The following is a 17109-nucleotide window of genomic DNA, read 5'->3' as shown; positions in this document are numbered from 1 at the left end:
TAATGTCACGGGTGAAAGGTCATCGTTCCGACAGCGAACAATTGAAAGGCGTTAAAATCGCCAAATTCACCCTTTTAGAGTTTGGAAATCGGTTAAAAAACATGGTATTTTTTCTGCAACATCAAGGTGACGTATTTTTCGGACTATACGTTTTTTTCATAGTTTGGCCGGGGGTGCGACTTATACTGAGGAGCGACTCGTGTGGAATTAACACATTACCGTAAGATATAAAATAATATTATTTAGCTCGTAAGAGACTAGACGTATAAGATTTCATGGGATTTAGCGATTAGGAGTGACAGATTGTTTGGTAAACGTATAGCATGTTCTATATGTTAGTTATTTGAATGACTCTTACCATAATATGTTACGTTAACATACCAGGCACCTTCTCAGTTGGTTATTTATGCGTCATATAACGTACACTTATTCAGCCTGTTGTTCACTATTCTTTATTTTAAATTGCCTTTCAAATGTCTATTCTTGGTGTTGGGTTTTATCAAATTTCCCCCAAAAATGCGACTTATACTCCAGTGCGACTTACATGTTTGTTTTTTTTTCTTCTTTATTGTGCGACTAATACTCCGGAGCGATTTATAGTCCGAAAAATACGGTATATGTTGATGCTTACATAGGTCTGGTCATAATTTTCCCCTTTAAATCACGCCCTACCTTCTCCGAAAGTATCATAGTATATATTTTAAAATTGTACACTGTTAAATAAATATGTATCTTGAAGTCGTCGCGGCTATTTTCTTCTGGAGACATGGTCCGAAATACACTTCATAAACATTACATAAATCCACCCGGTCACGAAATTAGGTACACATGCACACTCTCATATCGATTCAGAGTGCATTAAAAAAACTGCTTTTAGCAGCATTTGTTACTGCATATTGGTGTTCTTATGCATATGCCACGATTACATGAAAATACTTTATCCTACCTTTTTTATGTTGCCTCAGCCTGAAACAGAGGGAATAAGCTCCACCCCTTCTGGCTGAGCGCTTGACTTAATGTCCTAATAAATACGTCCACCCGCGGTGACATTACAATGTAACTAGACCGCAGTACCCTGTGAATAGAAGCCTCCAAAACTGTGTGCAAGCTCACGCCAAAAAGCAAGAACCTTATGATTTTACGCTTTGGCATTGTTTAACGTTAGACAAGGGCCCTTGAAATTTTTTTGGGGGAACATTAATTTCATCACTTTTTACAGCATATTTGCAGGTGTTTTTTATTTTATTTTATTGTTTTATTTATTTTTTATACGAAATAATCTCAAGGCCCTAGCACTGATTTCATTTTCCAACTTTCAGAATCCAAGATGATTGAGAAACACGGCGGGTACAGGTTCACAGCGCCAGTGGTACCACCTACTTTTGACTTTGGAGGCACTGCCCCAGGAATGAATTGAGTCACCCGCTCTTCTTTTTATTACTCTGTGACTGATTGTAGTGAAGTGAGAAAAAAAGCTTGTGTTTTTCCCTTAAGTAGTGGTTCCAGAACTGGTTCTTCTCCGTCATTCTTCAATTTTATCAAATGGGGAAACAGGACGAGAAAACGTGGGAGAGCAACCAAAATGCAACCAATGGCTGGGGGAAACAAACAAACCAAGAACTTGAGCTGCGATGCAAGAGGAAATGCTCTGAACAACACTGTCTTCTGGAGTCCAGGAGGGGCGACTGTCACGACAACAATGCGCCTGTTTATTTCCCACTTAAACAAAATTGAGGGATTAACATTTAAGGAATTGATAATGGGACTAAATATTACATTATCACTGTCGTGGCCACACGGCCGTAATAAGATAATTCCTCTGGTAGTGGTTGTTAACTCTTGTTTTCTGCATAAACAATCTAGTTTATGTACATACAAGCCAAGGTTATTGATTTTTTTCAAGTAGCCTTGAAAGGCAACCAGAGGCATTTATAAGGTGTCAACTGTATTCATATGTAGCATATTGGATACTTCATAGCGCTATGTGATGCCTGATCTCTGTAAATTAATGACTAGCACTTTCATATTGTTCAGGTCTCCTAGCCTTCTGTATCAGACTGCATTTTTTTAAATTGAGGACTATTTAAACTGAACTCAGCTGTAAATCTTGTTACTTTGCGAGCGACTTGAGCCATGGCTGGTCGTCTGCATCCAGAGAAGATTAAGGGGCTAACATTAGAGATTGTGCAAGAAGAGAATGTTCTCTGTGTTCAGTATGGCTACAGGACGTGTTGATGAGCACTGAAAGTACAATTGATTACATTACTGAAGCATGTACAATTGAACTTCGCGCGAAAGTCTCAAGCTTTTGGTTGGTGTATGGATGAACCATCTATATAACAACATATTAAAAGAAAAAAAGCTAAGGGATTGTATGATCAGTGTTTTTCATTACACCAACATTTTATGTTTTAATTTACACTATCATTAAAATCCATATACTCACCTGTGGTCAATTGTCATAGGGTTTTTTTTTCCAACCAGGAAACCACCGACCGTTATAACCTGTGGGTGTGTTCTAAAAGCGAACGTAGAGTGGCGCTATCGTGCACTTGTTAATTGGCAGCAGACGAGGGCACATCACAACTTCAACTCAAGCAGTAGTCACACTTCAGTGTTAGTTTTGAACAAAATGTGGCTCCGCGAAGAACTCGTGAAGTCCATATGGCACGTTTTCACAGCCCTTGACGTGGACCAGCGTGGAAAAGTGTCCAAGTCTCAGTTGAAGGTGAGAATTATGACCGTAGCAGTTTTCCAACTTGGGTTAACTTACTTCGCGTCATGAAGGTGGCTTCTACCGCTGGTTACAAGCCAACATTACACTTGACCATTACGGCTTAAATATATATTTGAAGTAAAGGGAAACAGTATAAGTTTCAGTAAAATTGACAAAACTGGCTTATGTAAAGTGGACTAATTACCCGTGACCCTATTGCTCATTTATGCAAGTTTCATTTAACGATATTATAAAATGCTTTTGATTGAAAAAGAACCACCATCGCTCAATTGGCTGAAAGTGAGATGTATATTTGCCACTTTAATATCTGCAGTTATTTGAAAACATAAATTTAACTGGAATGAATGAATAATATAGAAACTATGGCTGATTTAATGTTATATTTACTCAAAAATATTTTTTCAGCTTCTTTGGCGCAAAAAGGGTACAAATTTCCTATGAAATAAGTTTGGTAGATTCTCAGTCAAGAACATGGCACTTATGTGATTATTAATAGTGTGATGTGTCATGATTAGGAATCATAATCACACTTGAATTTGTACTCATGATTAATCACGTGTTTTAACTTATTTGCCAAATTCAAATTATCCAAATATACCTCAATATGTGTACGTCAGTGCAATTTTGTCAGGATGCCATCTAGGGAAAACTTTTTAAAATGTTTTACTTGAATGCACGTAATTACTTGCTCAAAACTTTGCTAGAGTTCGTTCTGAAGTCTAATCTGGGTGTATTATAAGGTCAAATTTGCCAGTGAGCACAGCACAATCGTTAAGTGCAGGCCGTGCCCAAAGTGGGCCCCGGGGGCATAATTTTTCCTGAGAGTTTTTGTTTGCCTCCCCGCTGGGTGGTTTTCCAAATTCAATACATATGTATATGACCTCTTTCAATCTCACTAAACCATTGAGGCTAAGGCTAACTAGTTTCCATCAATCAAGCGTGATGATCACCACTACCTTTTATAAATGGGTCTAACTCTAAACCAGGGGTCAGGAACCATTTTGGCTGAGAAAGCCATACAAGCCAAATATTTTTAAAAGTGTTTCCGTGAGAGCCATTCAATTTTTTTTTTTTTAAACACTGAATACAACTATGCGTGCATTTTTAAGAAAGACCAACATTTTTAGAGTATATCTCTTATCATTTTTAATAAAATTGTTATTCTGAGGTTAACCAAAAATTAAAAAAAATAATTCTCGCCATTAATGCGACTTTTTGAGCAGGTGGGGTAGAAACCGGATGGATGGATGGAAATGCATAAGAATGTTTTGTATTTTGAACGTTATTTTTGACACTGATTACCAGCGGAATTATTCAATACTTATCGTGTTAAGCAATGTCAGCTAAGATTTATCTGAGAGCCAGGTGCAGTCATCAAAAGAGCCACATCTGGCTCTAGAGCCATAGGTTCCCTACCCCTGCTCTAAACTCTTCAATCATTGTGCTGCTCTACGCTCAACATCGCTGTTTGCCACACGGCCGATCGGCATGTTTCCTTTGGCCCTTGAAAACTACGTTTAGGCAGCCCTAAAGTATTTTCACTTGATCCTTTTTGTACTGAGTATGCATTGACCCGATCACTGACTTGTGTTGCCTTTTGGTAACCATCTGCTGTTAAGGTAATTAGGAGCATCCGTCAAAATTGTGTGAGTAATTAGTGTTTACACATGATTAATGTGATCCATGAATTGATTAGAAAGATGGATGGATGGATAGATAGTACTTTATTGATTCCTTACGTGGACCCCGACTTAAACAAGTTGAAAAACTTATTCGGGAGCAGTGTTGGTTTAGTTACTGAAAACCAGTATCTAGTTACAGTTACTAGTTACTTTGTTTCAAAAGTAACCCCGTTACACCAAAAAGTAATGTGTTACTGAAAAAAGTAACTATTTAGTTCTTTTTTTAAAAAGCTCCTATTAATGCCTTTTTAGCCTTAATTTCAGTACTGTTATTGCACTGGAGAATAATACAATCTGTTGATCAACTTGACATGCATTTGCATCACAGAACTTTGCTAAGCCATGAGGTCTACATACAACACACAAAGATATGTTTCAAAGGGCCAATGTATTTCAGGCCAGAACAAATTGACAAAACTTTTAAATAGCTGCAACATAACATACATAAGTAACAAACAGCATAATAACATGTCACAACATAGCTGTAAACCTGGCTTCACCCAAGGAAAGCACACATGACATACACAAAGCCTAACCAGGCATTTTTTTCTCAAGGAATTCGGAAATAAAATGTCTTCAGGAGATCAACACTGTACTGAAGCCCAGAACACTCCACGTATTTCCCCAGTTGTATGTTAGAGTTAAGGAAAGATTGTCCTGGCCCACTAGGATCCCTCTTTATGTTTGTGAACTTTATAGTCTGTACATGTAGAGTGATGTTGTAATCAAACACTCTAGAAGTCTAGAATGAAAGAGCAACAGTATATGAGATGTGACAGACTGTGTACCTTCAGTGATGAATGATGAGCAGAAGCAGAGTTTAGAGTGGTTTTTTTTAGCTTGCTTTCCATTTTTATGTCCCCACTGTCCAGGTACTTGGAACATGTTTTCCGTGCCATTTGCTGTTTGACGCGGTATCATGCTAATTAGCTGCATGAAAGCAGGTGACTCCACTGTAGAAATAGCCTGCATGTCTTCTAGCACAGTGGCCCCCAACCACCAACCAATTGTGACAGCAAAGAGGAAATGTCTAATTATAACCATAGAATCGTGAATGCACATATTTAAAGGATAATTGATGGTGAATAGTTTGCCTCTTTAACAAATTAATTTACTGAAATGAACGTCCATCTAGTTTAGGTTTGGACGTTCCAGTGTTTACAATGTTTACTAAACTCACTTCAGTGGGTACACTTGCACCCCCTAACGACATCCAATGCGATTAGGAAACTGCCATTACAATAATATATATACTCTGTTTTGTTTGTCTCATATTGTGCTTGTTGAATGGTACTGCATCATACTGAGACCAAGGCCCCATTTGGCGTTATTTTTTACATTCTTGCGTCATTCATTCTGGTCATGTTTGACTCTTTCTGTGTTAGCAAATCATCGACCCTGAAGTGTCTACAATACTATTAATAAGACAATATGAAAAACAGGCAAGTGTTTATTTCACTTGGCCAGTCATGCCTGCAAAAATGTCATATTTTTGGGTGTGTTTTTTTTTTTTTGCATATGGGTGGATCACGTTCTCGTTGCTTTAGTTTTCATATTTCTTCAGGTGCTGTCCCACAGCCTGTGCACCATCATGAAAATCCCCCATGACCCCTTGGCTCTTGAAGAGCATTTTAAAGATGACGATAAAGGACCTCTCTCCAAACAAGGATACTTGCCCTACCTCAACACCTTCATTATTGACAAGGTGAGCCATAGTGCATGTTAGATTCTCTATTGTCAATTGTTCCACACATGCAAAACATACAGAAACATCAAGATACCATTTCTGTCTCACCCTGTACTCTGGAGCAATAAATAAATATCCATTTTACTTGCTGTTAGAATGGACATTTTAGGAAGAGCTAGAATCACCGAAGGACAACAAACCCATCCATCCATCCATTTTGTACCGCTAGTCCCTCTCTGGGTCGCGGGGGTTGCTGGAGCCTATCTCAGCCTCATTCGGGTGGAAGGCGAGGTACACTCCAGACAAGTCGCCACCCCATCACAGGGCCAACACAGACAGACAACATTCACACTCACATTCACACACTAGGGCCAACCGCATAGAGTATTAACCAGTTGCAGTCATTTATTGATAATTAGGCGCACCGGTATGTTCGCTCCACTTACACCCAGAGTCAGACCGATAGTCAGCAAGAACTTACAATAAAAGTTCCCACTTGTCCTTGATTTGTATTGTTTTGACAGGATACAACATGGTGCATTACACATTTCTCCATATCTAGTTACTTATATTTAAAAAAAGAAAAGATGCAAATGTGTCCATTCTCATTTTAGTTACAGACTTTTTTTTTCCCCACCACAGACAAAATGTTATCTAATGTCATAATGTGCTTACATGTTTGACAACACATGATTTTTTTGCAAAGGCAATAGCATCTTGATTGTACGCAAAAATTGTTACTGTAGCATATTCATGTCCTTTGCCCATTTCACTCAGTAAATGGAGCAGATGTGTGCTTTCCCCGTGTGAGAACACCATGTATTCAGGTTCACAAGTAGATAAAGCAACTATGGATTGTTTCTTTGATTTCCAAGAAATAATGGAAACTCTCTTAGACTAACAAACAGAAACCTGCAGTCACACTTCATCTGTCACTCTGGTCTGCTGCCCAGTTGGCGTCACTATGTGCCACAAGTTTCAGATCACCATTTTTCTTGTAACAATTCCTGGTACAGTACCCTTTAAGTACCTTAACACATGTTTAGCTGCTATCCAATGTTGTTCTGTTGGTTCAGATAGATGTGACAATTTACTAACAATGAAGCTTAAATCGGGTCGATAATACATTAGATTAATCTAGCAACTACTTCCCGATGCATTTTGGATCAACAGGTTCACCCTCATTGTCAAATTTCACTTTGTTTTAACTTGGGGTTTCTCCCGGTATACAGTGAGTCATGTCAAATCTCTCCAAAACATTTATAATGTACCAGTATCTCCTCTGATTCATTTTAATTTTGCCTTCCTTCTGAGCAAAATCAATGCCAAGGAAATGTCAAAGTTTTCCCAGGTATTTAATTATGAATTCAGCTGCTAACACTTCCGTCACACTTTTGAGTGTTTCCCAATCACTTGCTTCAAAAGGGATGTCATCAAACCATATGATCAATAAAACCCTCTCCTTTCCATTGTGTTTACTGTAAAGACAACAATCAGCTGAATTTTGGAGGAACTCATTTTCAATAAGGAACTTGTGCAGCATTTTATGTCATAAAGTGACTTATTACTGCAGGTATGCGCAATAATTTCCCCCCTGCTTTCAATGGCTTCTACTTCAAACGCTTCAGACTGTTCCATATCAATTTCAGTGTATAGGTGCATGCTAAGCAGTAAGGACATCCATTTGACGTAGTTTTAAGTCATACTGAGCTGCAAGCTGCATTAGAACACGTATCTGTATACGTATACGTATATATCAGCAGTAGTACGAAACATCTTATTATAATCACTACCAGCAACCTGACTATAATCTTTTGCCACATATCTAGTCTTATCCATATCCATATCATATCAACCGTACACACTTAAGAAGGAAAACAAATAAGTAAAAATTACAGGGCTTGATCAATACAAAACAATAATCACAAAAAACAAAACAAAAAAGCAAGTAAACCTCACCATATCGAAAGTGACACAAACAAAACAATTGTAGTGTAAAATCAATACAAAAAATAACAATTAAAAAAAAGGAACACAACTACAAAAAAGACGGCAGTTTTGTTTTTCTTTAAATGTCTGTAAGTTATGATTCAATATATTTCAGTAAAGGTTTCCAGGTTAGTTCCCATTTATTCATATTTGTAGAGTTTATAAATCTTATTTTTTCAAGAGTCATTACATTCACAAGTTCATTTAACCAGTTCCTGAAGTTGGGTGCAGATGAGGTTTTCCAGTCTCTGAGAATGAGTCTTTTGGCAAAGACCGTCCCAATCAGCAACAGAGTTGTAATATATTTGAAAGTTTTTGTGTTTTTGAAGACCACCCAAACAAGATTATATCCCTGTCAGGGACAAGTTTTCTCTGATATACCCTCGAGTAAAAAAAGAAAATGCCGGACCAAAATAATTTAATAATTGAACATCCCCAAAACGAGTGAGAGAATGATCCTTCAGCAGATTTACATTTATCACAAAGTGGAGATGTATCAGGATAAAATTTGTGTAATAAAACTTTAGAAAAGTAAAAACGAGGAATCACTTTAAACTGCATGAGCCTATGTCTGCTGTTAATTGAGCACTTGTGAATTTGAGAGAGTGCCTGTTCCCATTGCTGATTGTTGTTCTTAGTTCCTATTCCCATGCTCTTTTAACACTGTCTGCTGATGTCATGGGCATAATGAAGCAGCTTGCAAATTTAGCGATAAGCTTTTTACTTGAGGGTGATAAATTTATTAATTCTAAAAGAGGATGTTTTTCATATACCAGCTGAGACTTTGAAATGTTTTCTTTAATAAATGTTTTTACCTGCAAATAGCAAAACCGACCGAATTGGGACAAATTAAATTTGATTCGCAATTGCTCAAATGACACATGACTGTCCTCGACATAAATGTCTTTTATGCATTTAATTCCATTTGAGTACCAGTCAAAAAATGTTTTATCTGTTATCGATGGAATAAATGCATGATTGTGACATATTGGTGAATACATAGTTACATTGGAAATATTCAATTGTTTTTTAATTTGAGAAAGAATTTTGATAGAATTTTGTACTACTACACTATGACTTATTGATTTAATTGAAGAGACTGGTTTAGTAAAAAGTAGAGATAGCAATGATGTATAGGGTTTAACTAATGACTGCAGTTTCCAATTTCAGCCATAAGGGAGCAGAATTAAGAGATTCATTATTTGGGAACCCCATATTCCAATAGGTCAATGCGTTCAGATTTGATGCCCAATAATAATACAAACCCCGTTTCCATATGAGTTGGGAAATTGTATTAGATGTAAATATAAACAAAATACAATGATTTGCAAATCATTTTCAACCCATATTCAGTTGAATATGCTACAAAGACAAGATATTTGATGTTCAAACTGATAAACATTTATTTTTTGCAAGTAATCATTAACTTTAGAATTTGATGCCAGCAACTCGTGACAAAGAAGTTGAGAAAGGTGGCAATAAATACTGATAAAGTTGAGGAATGCTCATCAAACACTTATTTGGAACATCCCACAGGTGTGCAGGCTAATTGGGAACAAGTGGGTGCCATCTAACACAATTTCCCAACTCCTATAAAAACCGGGTTTGTATTTTAACATTGGAAGACACAGTCCCTCTTTCTTTGTAGATCTAAATAAGTGCTTTTTGGATATTCTGCGTTTCTTACATCCCCACACAAAAACTAGAACTAAAGAATCAAGTTTTTGGAAAAAATCTGCAGGAATTAGAATTGGTACATTTTGAAAAAGATGAATACATTTTGGCAGAGTGATCATTTTGATAGCATTCACTCTGACTAACATAGAGAGAGGTAAGCTCTTCCAATACTCAATACACACTTTCAGTTTCTCAAAGGCTTCAGTAAAGTTCAATTTTATCAATGATTTATAATTTTTAAATATTGTTAAGCCAAGATAGACATTTCTGCGACTTTAACTGGATTTTGACTGATTTTAACATTATCCCCTAGGAACAGAAGCTCACTTTTGGACCAGTTTATTTTATAACCAGATATTCTACCAAAAGAGTCTACATATTCTAAAAGAAGTGGTAATGCAATTTCTGGCTCGGTAAGTGTTACAAGTACATTATCTGCATAAAGTAAGATGAGACTCTCTGTTGGATTTACTATGTGTATTTGTTATGTGTATATGTATTTATGGTGGGCTTGCTTGGGAATTTTAAGATGGGCGTGGCTACCATTGTCAGGTGACTACATGGGTAGCTTTAAAAATGGCGTCATTGTTTGTTTGGTAAAAAACAGCGTGCTTCGTCACCGGCATACCCCACTGGTAAGATCATTTTATGTCCGCTTTTCTTGGTTAGATCAACTGAACTATTGTTTAAAATCCATACTTGCTCGCTTCCTTTCTTTTTTGTTTGTTGTGTGTTCGCTATGTCTGCGGCGCTTGTTGTGCGACTGGCTGGCTGTTTGACAGCCAGAGCAAACACTCACTGTTTTAGCTTTTGAACGACATCGGCAAAATTATTAAGTTAAAGGGTACAACCAGAGTAATGTGCAGATCCATTTCAGTCTGGATACAAAGCTTTGCACAGTACTGAATCTGCACTTTTAAAGGTTTTTAATGACTTGCTTTTAATACCTGATTCTGGCAGCTCTGCCATTTTAGTGCTTTTAGATCTTACAGCTGCCTTTGACACAGTCGACCACACAATTCTTTCAGACCGCCTGAGAGACTGTGTGGGTGTCAGGGGGACTGCGTTAGAGTGGTTCAGATCTTACCTGTCTGAGAGGTCCTTCTCTGTCAGGCTGGGGGACGCCACCTCCTCTTCTGCCCCGCTTTACTGTGGTGTCCCCAAAGGATCTATTTTAGGCCCCATCCTGTTCGCTCTTTATCTCCTCCCTCTTGGAGATATTTTTAAGAAACATGGAGTGTTTTATCACTTTTATGCAGATGACTGCCAAATTTATATGCCGATTTCAAAAGGCCACGGCCCCCTGACACCCCTTCTTAACTGTCTATGCGACGTCAAGGCTTGGTTAGCCCAGAATTTTTGAATGATTAATGAGCGAAAAACGGAAATCTTAGTTTTTGGTCCGGCCCCCACTGACTTGGGACCATTGCAAAATTATGTGCGTCCCAAAGTCACCAGCCTTGGCGTCACTATAGACAGCGATTTTAAACTAGACAAACAAGTCAATGGCGTTTTAAAATCGTGTTTTTATCACCTTCGTCTTTTAGTAAAGGTTAAACCGTTTTTATCTTTTAACCTTTTTGAACAAGTCGTGCAGGCTTTTATTTCAAGTCGCCTGGACTACTGCAATGCACTTTATGCTGGCATTAGCCAAAAATCTCTCTCCCGGTTGCAGTTAGTCCAGAAGGCGGCAGCAGGACTTTTAACAGGAGCCAGGAAACGCCAGCATATAACCCCAACTCTTCAGAGTTTGCACTGGCTCCCTGTTCATTTTAGAATTGATTTTAAAACATTGCTGTTTGTTTTTAAATCTTTACATGGACTGGCACCTCAATATATTTCGGACCTCATTCAAATTTACATTCCTGCGCGCGCTCTGAGGTCTGAGAGCCAGCTCCAGCTCGTGGTGCCCAAGACCAGACTTAAGACCAGGGGAGACAGGGCCTTCTCTGTGGTCGGCCCTAAGCTCTGGAACACTCTGCCGCTCCATGTTCAAACTGCTTCCACAGTGGAGTGTTTTAAGTCTCGCCTTAAGACCCACTTTTATTCTTTGGCTTTTAACACTACGTGAGTTGTGTGGTCCTCTGTCTGTTGTCCTCTCTGTTTTTTATACACTTTGATTTTTATTTTACTATTTTAATTGATTTTACCCTTTAAAATAGTTTTTAATCATATTTGTTTTTATATTGGTTTTATTTTTATTCATTTTTTGTTTTATTCAGTCATTGGTGGAGCATAATATTGTTTTTAACATGGCTGTGCAGCACTTTGGAAACGTTATTGTTGTTTAAATGTGCTATATAAATAAAGTGGATTGGATTGGATTGATTGAAATCTGTTGTATTAGAGTGTTGTCACGTTGTGTGTGTCCGGCTGAATTTGAGTGATCGTAGGTTTATTCTTCGGTACGGCTTGAGTTTGAAAATACCGGCACTTTACTTCTTGTGGATCTTGATGCTCTACGAGAGACCAAGATGCACAGAGTCATCCTATGAAGATATGGATGACAAAGTCCGACAAGGAAAAGAGTCTGACAGGGCGAAGGACGTGCTCAACCCAGTCAGTCTCACAGAGCCTCCATTTAGCGGTCCCAGTCCCAAAGAGGAACTTCCTACAGGCAGCATCACCCAAGCTGCTCCATCCGATCCTCTCCCAACAACCATCTCAGCTTCACGTACCAGAATCCAGGCACTTAGTGGACCAGTTGGTGGTAGCACTGGAACCACATCAAATGCCTATAGCACACCGCTGTTGACTGAGTGCTCCGCGGGACATCCCTGAAATGTATCCTGGAGGTTACGGCTACAGAAATCAGTTCCCCCTCGAGAGAGCACGTCTCCCCACATTTTCTGGTGACATAACAGACTATTACCGTTGGAAGGCTGAGTGGGGAGAACTGGAGCAATTGGAGAACCCACTGAGGACGGCAGGTGTAACAAGGTTCCATCTCCTAGCTAGCCTCAGTGAGAAAGTGAAGAAGGACCTAGTCCTGTCCAGCTGTGCGTCCGCTGAGGAAATGTTCCAACGCTTGGACAACAAATATGGGAAGAAGGCAAGGATTGTCCAAAAAATTGCGAGTGAGGTGCAAGGCTTGCCCCCTGTAAAAGGAAATAACCGTAGGAGAGCAATTGAGCTGATCCAGACGGTGGAAAGGGCCCTAAGCAACCTTCTCATCTTGGGTGAAGAGGACGTTATGAAAAATCGTCTGGTGGCACACTCTCTGGAAAGTAAGCTACCGAACTTCCTAAAGGAGAAGTGGGTGGCTCACAAGAATGAGCCCACCAATGGTTTCGCCCATCAGAACCACTTTGAGTGTCTTCTTCAATTCCTAAAGAGACAGGAGGTAATTGTTGAAGAGCTGGACCAGTTGGAAACGAGCCTCGCAGAAATGACTCCCTCTGAGAAAAGCCCGATAGAAACTTGAGAGAAGAGGGCGAAGAAGGCTTTCTCCAGGGTCACTGCAGGTCAACGCGGGCTTCCAGCAAAGCCACAATCTGCATGCTCTGTCTGTGGCGACGAAACACACACTGAAAGGCTTTTTGCATGCAAAACATTCAGGGACTTGGACCTGGCAAAAAGAAAGTCTCACCTAAGGATCCATGGTGTGTGCAACAGGTGCTTGAACATTTACCCCAAGGATGGCCGTTGCAACTTAGGGTTCCTCTGTAGTAAAGCGGATTGCCGGCATGACGAGACTCACAACTACCTGCTCTGCCCCAGGTTCGCCACTCAAAGGGATGGTGGCAGTAAAGTCCCAGCGAAGGTGGTGAAAAAACCTCTTGGCCTAACCAGCCACCAAGAAGAGTTTCTTGCAATGCTTACCCCAGAGCAGAGGACAGAGTGCAGGAAAGTCTTCTCGAACAAAACCACCACAGCAATCTGCACCAGAAGTGGAAGTGTACCTAAAGAATATCCAGTGCTAATGATGCTCCTCAAGGTCACTACCAACTCTGGCCATCTCATCAGTACATTGATTGACCTTGCTTCAGATACCAACTACATCACAAATACTGCAGCCAATCGTCTCGGACTATGTGGAGAGAACATCAAAGTAATTGTGCATGGAGTTGGTGGGATGCGGAGGACAATCATGACCGGGAGATACACCCTTCGGTTGAGGGTAGGAACTCCCAAGGGAAGGGTGGGAGTGCACAAAATCATTTGCTACGGCCTGGAGAGCATCGCAGAGGTCACGCAGAAAGTCATACTACATCAACTTCAAGGGTTCTTCCCTGGTGTTGCTGCTGAAGACTTGGTCCGGCCTACCAAAATCGATCTCCTCATCAGCCACAGGGAAGGTCGCCTGGTCCCACAGCCAGTCAGGAGAGAAGGGGACCTGATCCTTTGGGATGGCCCACTTGGAAAGACGGTCGCTGGGAGCCACCCTGATCTCCTTGAGATGGTAGATTTAAACTTCCACCACTCCGACACCCATTTAGCGTGGTCCATGAGAACTGCCTCAAGAGTATATGAGGAGGTCCTTGTGGACTTGAGCACCCCGAACACAGAGTTCACAAAGGAAGACAGTCCTCAGCAGCACCGCTACTACTAACAAGGAAGTGTTAGAGTGGTTCAGGTGGGGCAGCGTGCGATCCTCAATGTGGGGGTTGCAAATTTGGCATGTGTGCCCCAGGAGGAAAGGAGATGACCCTTGGAGAAGAAAGGGAGTTGGAGAAAATCAAGATTGGCCTCTCCTATGTTCGAGCGGACAAGCACAGCCAGTCATCCCACTGGGATGCTGCCTATCCCTGGCGAGGAGACCCAGCCTCTCTCTCTGACAATCGCAGAGCCGTGGAGGCTACTTTCAGGAGGACAGAGTCCAGGCTGGGACGAAAGCCCGCTTGGAAAGCAGCGTATGGGGAACAAATCCATGACATGGTCAGAAGAGGTGCGGCTGTCAAACTATCAGAAGGAGAGATGGATTCCTGGAAGGGCCCAAAGTGGTACATTAGCGACTTGGTCACCCCGAACCCCAACTCTGCTTACACCCCTGTGAGAATAGTGTGGAATAGCAGCCAAGAGTTTCAGGGTTGGAGCCTGAATGACCTTCTCCACAAAGGTCCAGATGTACTTAATCCAATAAGGAGTACTCTTACGGTTCCGAAGCGGGCAACATGCTGCCCTAGGCGATGTACGAAAGATGTACAACTTAGTTTGGCTGAAGGATGAAGAGGTCCACCTGCATCGATTCCTGTGGAGGGATGACCCCCTGACTGAAATAGAGACGTTTGCAGTTGTCCGAGTGAACATTGGCGATAAGCCAGCAGGATGTATTGCCCAAGTTGCAATGCAAGAGACAGCCAAACTGCCACAGTTCTCGTCAATGCTCAAAGATCGTAGAGTTTTAGAAGAAGACTGCTACGTCGATGACATCCTGACGTTGGACAATGATTGTAAAGCTCTAAGAGAGACAACTGTTGGTGTGGAGAAGATCTTGGAGGGGTCTTCTCTGGCCAAAGTGGGGGGGGGGGCATAGCATTCTCCAGCTTGGCTGTCCGAGCACGCCAAACATCCCCATCCTCCCAAATCAGATGCAAGAGGAGAACAGCAAAGCCCTCGAGGTTAGGTACGAGCCCGAGTCAGACAAACTCCGCATCCTCGCTACAATCAACTTCTCGAAGAAGAGGGGGAAAATGAGGACTGGGCTTGACTTAAAAGAGGACTCGGAGTGGCAGAAAGGGCCTGAATTCCTCAAGTGGCCTGAAAGCAAGTGGCCGGTGAAGACTGCATGTGATATTGCTGCCACGGTCGCCGATGAGAGCATCAAGAGGCTTTAAAGACGCATATTTTCTACCGTGGTCACAAGGCGAAAGAAAAAGGAAAGCGACAGAAGAATGAAGCCTCCTGAGCCTCGCGGCCCCAGGACCACTCCACCTCTGTCCATAACACGGAGGCGGGCCGTGGCCCTTGTGCGCCTCGTTGAGCCTGTGAGGTTTAACTCCCTCGCCAGGCTGTGCGGGACTGTTGCCTGGACTCGGCGGGCAGTGGAGGCCTGGTTAGGTGGCAGCGACCAGGCCACTGCCAACGAAAATGCAAATCCTGCTCTTACAGCTGTTGAGAGGGCAGAGGCCTTCCATTACCTTGTCCTTGAAGCCCAGGAAGGAGTTGAGTTCCGGGATGAAACTCTGGACCGACTCGTGGTCCGGAAAGATGAGGTCACGGGGCTCCTACTCTGCGGAGGACGAATTCAGTCCTGGAATGAAGGCAAGACTGCTGTTCTTCTGGTCCCTCTGCAGTCAAGAACCACGAGGGGATTGCTGCAACTCTCCTAGGTACTCGGAGAAAAGCCTGGATCATACTGGGCCTTCGAGCAGTCAGGAGCGTTATTAATGACTGCATCCACTGCCGAAAGCAAAGAGCTAGAGTATGCCAGCAAGTGATGAGTGACCTTCCGCTAGAGTGCACGCAAAAGGCAGGACAAGTCAACAACTCCCATCAACCATTATCCTGCAAAGGGATGTGAGGCGGCTGGTCGTGCTGATCCCAGCAGAGGATTCGACTCCAGCTGCGACTTCATGATGCTATCTCCCGGGGCGACTTCAAAGTCCCAGTCACTGCCCCACCACATGGCCAAATCAACGCCCAAAACCCCTTTAAGCTGGTTGGTGTAGGCGGATCGCTGCCACCATGCCCACACAGTGCACACAGTACATATACGAAGATAAGCATCCACACTCCATTTAAAAAAAAAAATATTGACCCTGCCACGCATCATCTGCCAGAGTGTCATGATTGACTCTGGGACTATGCCCTTCTTCTGCCAACAGTACGCGACACTGCACAATTAGGGTGGACACTAGTTAGCCAATGCAAAGAAGTTACTAATTTAAAAAAAAAAAAAAAAAATCATTGTAGCTGGGTTATCGAACAGGTATCACTAGGTGGGGTCTCCTGATCGTGGTGTAAGTTCCTTGGATGGAACATCAGGAACTTAAGTGGGAGGTGTTGTGTGTATTTGTTATGTGTATATGTATTTATGGCAAGCTTGCTTGGGAATTTTAAGATGGGTGTGGCAACCACTGTCAGGTGACTACTTGGGTAGCTTTAAAAATGGTGTCATTGTTCGTTTGGTAAAAAACAGCGTGCTTCGTCACCGGCATACCCCACTGGTAAGATCATTTTATGTCCGCTTTTCTTGGTTAGATCAACTAAACTATTGTTTAAAATCCATGCTTGCTCGCTTCCTTTCTTTTTTGTTTGTTGTGTGTTCGCTAAGTCCACGGCGCTTGTTGTGCGGCTGGCTGGCTGTTTGACAGCCAGAGCAAACACTCACTGTTTTAGCTTTTGAACGACATCGGCAAAATTATTAAGTTAAAGGGTACAACCAGAGTAATGTG

The 17109-nt window shown here is 41.4% G+C and overlaps 2 protein-coding genes across 5 annotated transcripts in view; both read left to right on the top strand.

Moving 5' to 3' along the window:
• Positions 1–2451, top strand: part of ipo7 (importin 7) — a 34672-nt gene extending 32221 nt beyond the window's left edge. Inside the window, exon 25 of the mRNA XM_061882990.1 lies at positions 1320–2451. Coding sequence (XP_061738974.1) covers positions 1320–1417 — 98 coding nt within the window. The 3' untranslated portion in view covers positions 1418–2451. The remainder of the gene's footprint in view (positions 1–1319) is intronic.
• Positions 2452–2542: 91 nt separating this feature from the next.
• The window catches only part of swap70a (switching B cell complex subunit SWAP70a), a 58645-nt gene continuing 44078 nt past the window's right edge, over positions 2543–17109 (top strand). The window contains exons 1-2 of one of the 4 annotated variants that reach the window (XM_061883002.1): positions 2543–2728; positions 5984–6124. In XM_061883002.1, the coding sequence (XP_061738986.1) occupies positions 2633–2728; positions 5984–6124 (237 nt within the window). In that variant the 5' untranslated portion in view covers positions 2543–2632. Of the gene's footprint in view, positions 2729–5983; positions 6125–10329; positions 10408–16724; positions 16882–17109 lie in introns of those variants that run through there. The other 3 variants (XM_061883020.1, XM_061883029.1, XM_061883012.1) reach the window with 3 other exon arrangements.

Source organism: Nerophis ophidion, linkage group LG02 (assembly GCF_033978795.1).
Source record: "Nerophis ophidion isolate RoL-2023_Sa linkage group LG02, RoL_Noph_v1.0, whole genome shotgun sequence".
Classification (NCBI taxonomy): Eukaryota; Metazoa; Chordata; class Actinopteri; order Syngnathiformes; family Syngnathidae; genus Nerophis; species Nerophis ophidion.
The sequence above is the reverse complement of the archived record's forward strand: the minus strand, read 5'-3'. Positions and strand labels throughout refer to the sequence as shown.